Source organism: Zingiber officinale, chromosome 2A, assembly GCF_018446385.1.
Source record: "Zingiber officinale cultivar Zhangliang chromosome 2A, Zo_v1.1, whole genome shotgun sequence".
In the NCBI taxonomy this organism is placed as follows: domain Eukaryota; kingdom Viridiplantae; phylum Streptophyta; class Magnoliopsida; order Zingiberales; family Zingiberaceae; genus Zingiber; species Zingiber officinale.
Genome location: NC_055988.1, coordinates 41,749,837 through 41,751,985, shown reverse-complemented (window position 1 = coordinate 41,751,985; position 2,149 = coordinate 41,749,837). Strand labels below are relative to the sequence as shown.

The 2,149-nt window shown below is 48.6% G+C and overlaps 1 protein-coding gene across 1 annotated transcript; it reads right to left on the bottom strand.

The window, feature by feature from the left end:
* Positions 1-299: 299 nt before the first annotated feature.
* On the bottom strand, positions 300-1,882 carry LOC122039605. The gene is made up of 3 exons (XM_042599147.1): positions 1,581-1,882; positions 1,400-1,498; positions 300-1,307 (listed from the first exon to the last, which is right to left on the bottom strand). The coding sequence occupies exons 1-3, from the start codon at positions 1,878-1,880 to the stop codon at positions 384-386; spliced, it is 1,323 nt and encodes a 440-aa protein (XP_042455081.1). The 5' UTR covers positions 1,881-1,882; the 3' UTR covers positions 300-383.
* Positions 1,883-2,149: the final 267 nt, after the last annotated feature.

Sequence of the window (2,149 nt, the reverse complement as noted above, 5' to 3'; positions counted from 1 at the left end):
ATCAACGTATGATATCTATGTGACAATACGTATTCCGTCACTATTCCATCGTAATACATCTTTAGCGTATTTCATCACTATTTGGTATATTTTTGTTGTTGTTGTGATGGTCTCTCCCAACATCATGATAAGTCTCTCTTAAACTTATATGGGTGAACCTTCATAGTAGTCATAGCAAATCTCGTCAAGCTCCCTTATTTTCCGCTCCAAAATCTGCATACTTGTGAATTTTTCTCCGTTAGGCGGACAGAATCTTTGGCAAAACAAGCAGTTCGTGCCAGTAACAAATTAAATTTTTAAAGATCAATCATAAATTAGTAAGCGTTTAGCAGTCGACTACAGAGAGATTAATTACTTTCGCGCACCAATCAATCTTGCTTCATTTAATTAACGCGCGTAGCATCAAAAGCCCTCCTCCTCACCAAGAGGCAGGTGATTTCCTTTGAAGGGTTGGCGGCGTGCGTGCCGTCGAGAGTGCAAAGCACGAAGTCCGGGCGGTGGAGGGCGAGGCTAAGCCGATCCTTACCGACGACGAACGGCGTGGCGTCTAGAAGGACGTGCCAGGAGTTGCGGTGCGCCTCCGAGACCCAATGCATGGAGTATCTGGTCCCCCGGACGTCGGCAGGGTAAGCGAAGAGCCCCTTGGGGCTGTGCTTGCACTTCCTCCGGAAGTACTGGCTCAACTGTGACCCCTTGATCCGGAGGTCTAGCCACGTCTCCGGCGCCGAGATCACCTTGGCATCCTTGTACGACGCAAACTCCCTCACGTAGTCCCCCTCCTCCTCCAGGATGGTCATGTAGTAGTTGTAGCGGAAGAAAGGGTAGCCCTCGCCCACGAGCATAATCGCATCCCTCCGGCTCGGCGCGAATAGCACCAGGTAGTCCTCCTCACTCAGCCCGGAGTGGCGGAGCACCCGTGTCCTTGCCTGGATCTCCGGGATGGACACGAAGCTCCCCAGAAAGGACGTCTTCTTGGCCAACATGTCCAGCAGCCTCGACGGCTCCAGACGGGCCATGTCGATGTCCAGCTGCTTCGCAATCGCCGACGAGGGGCTGCTTCGGCTCGGCGACGTGTTGTTGCTGTTGGCATCCCCGGCGTCGATGTAGTACCAGGAGTAGAGGTCGTTCTTGTCGCTCTCCTCCACCAGCCCGTGAGAGTACTGCGGGTATTTGCTGTGCACGTACTGCTCCACGTACAGCATCTCGCTGGGGGTTATGGGCCCCGACCACCGCAGGTCCAGCCCGTGCAGCGTCGATATCGCCTCCGCCACGATGTGAGGAGGAATGAACTCACGGTGGCACACTTTCTAGCATTTACAAGTACGATCACAAGTCGATCAACACTCGTCCGAATTCCGCTATCTGTAAAAGATTATACTCCAGAGGAACAGTAGGTTACCTTGACTACCATGCTACTTGGCCTTGAATTTGATAGCGGAGATTTGGGAGGCAACAGGCTAAAGATCGAGTCTTTGTCGTATTCCTTTTCTTCTAAATCCTAAACAGAGTTTTGCTGTGAGAAATTACCGAGAAGACTAAAAACTCAATATCTGCAAGAACAGAGAGACCATTATACATACCTGATCAAATTTAGAATTGACATCTATATTTCCTTCGACGTTCCTGCCCATGATTCCTGATGGATATCTCGGAGAATCGTTTGCAGTTATGGTGTTTCCTTTTTGTTTGGGATGGTGTGATCCTCTCGAGGCTTTGAAGAATCTGCGTGAATAAAGACAATGAAAGAGAGCGAAAGGAGAAACAGAGACGGCGTGGAAGGAAAACTGTGAAGCATATGCTTGCTTGATTCCCTCACAAATAATATAACATGATCTGACGCAATGATCATGGATGCAGAAATAGCATCTTGGCCTCTTCATTGGGCGACACTTTAAACGACTCCACCGGTGTGAATGGCAACAGCGAGACGGCCATTTCAAAGATTAGGAGAAAAGGTACAGAATTGACAATTTTTCGTTTTTTTTTAAAAAAGTATTTTAAATTTCATATTTATGATTGGAGGGTGGTTCGTCAGCAGGGTATTTAAATCTCTCGAGGATTATGACCTCTTCTGGTGTCTTCTGAAAATGGGTGGAAATTGCAACCGAAGCAGAGGCCCAGTCAATATTCAAGCTTCCTTGTGGACAGA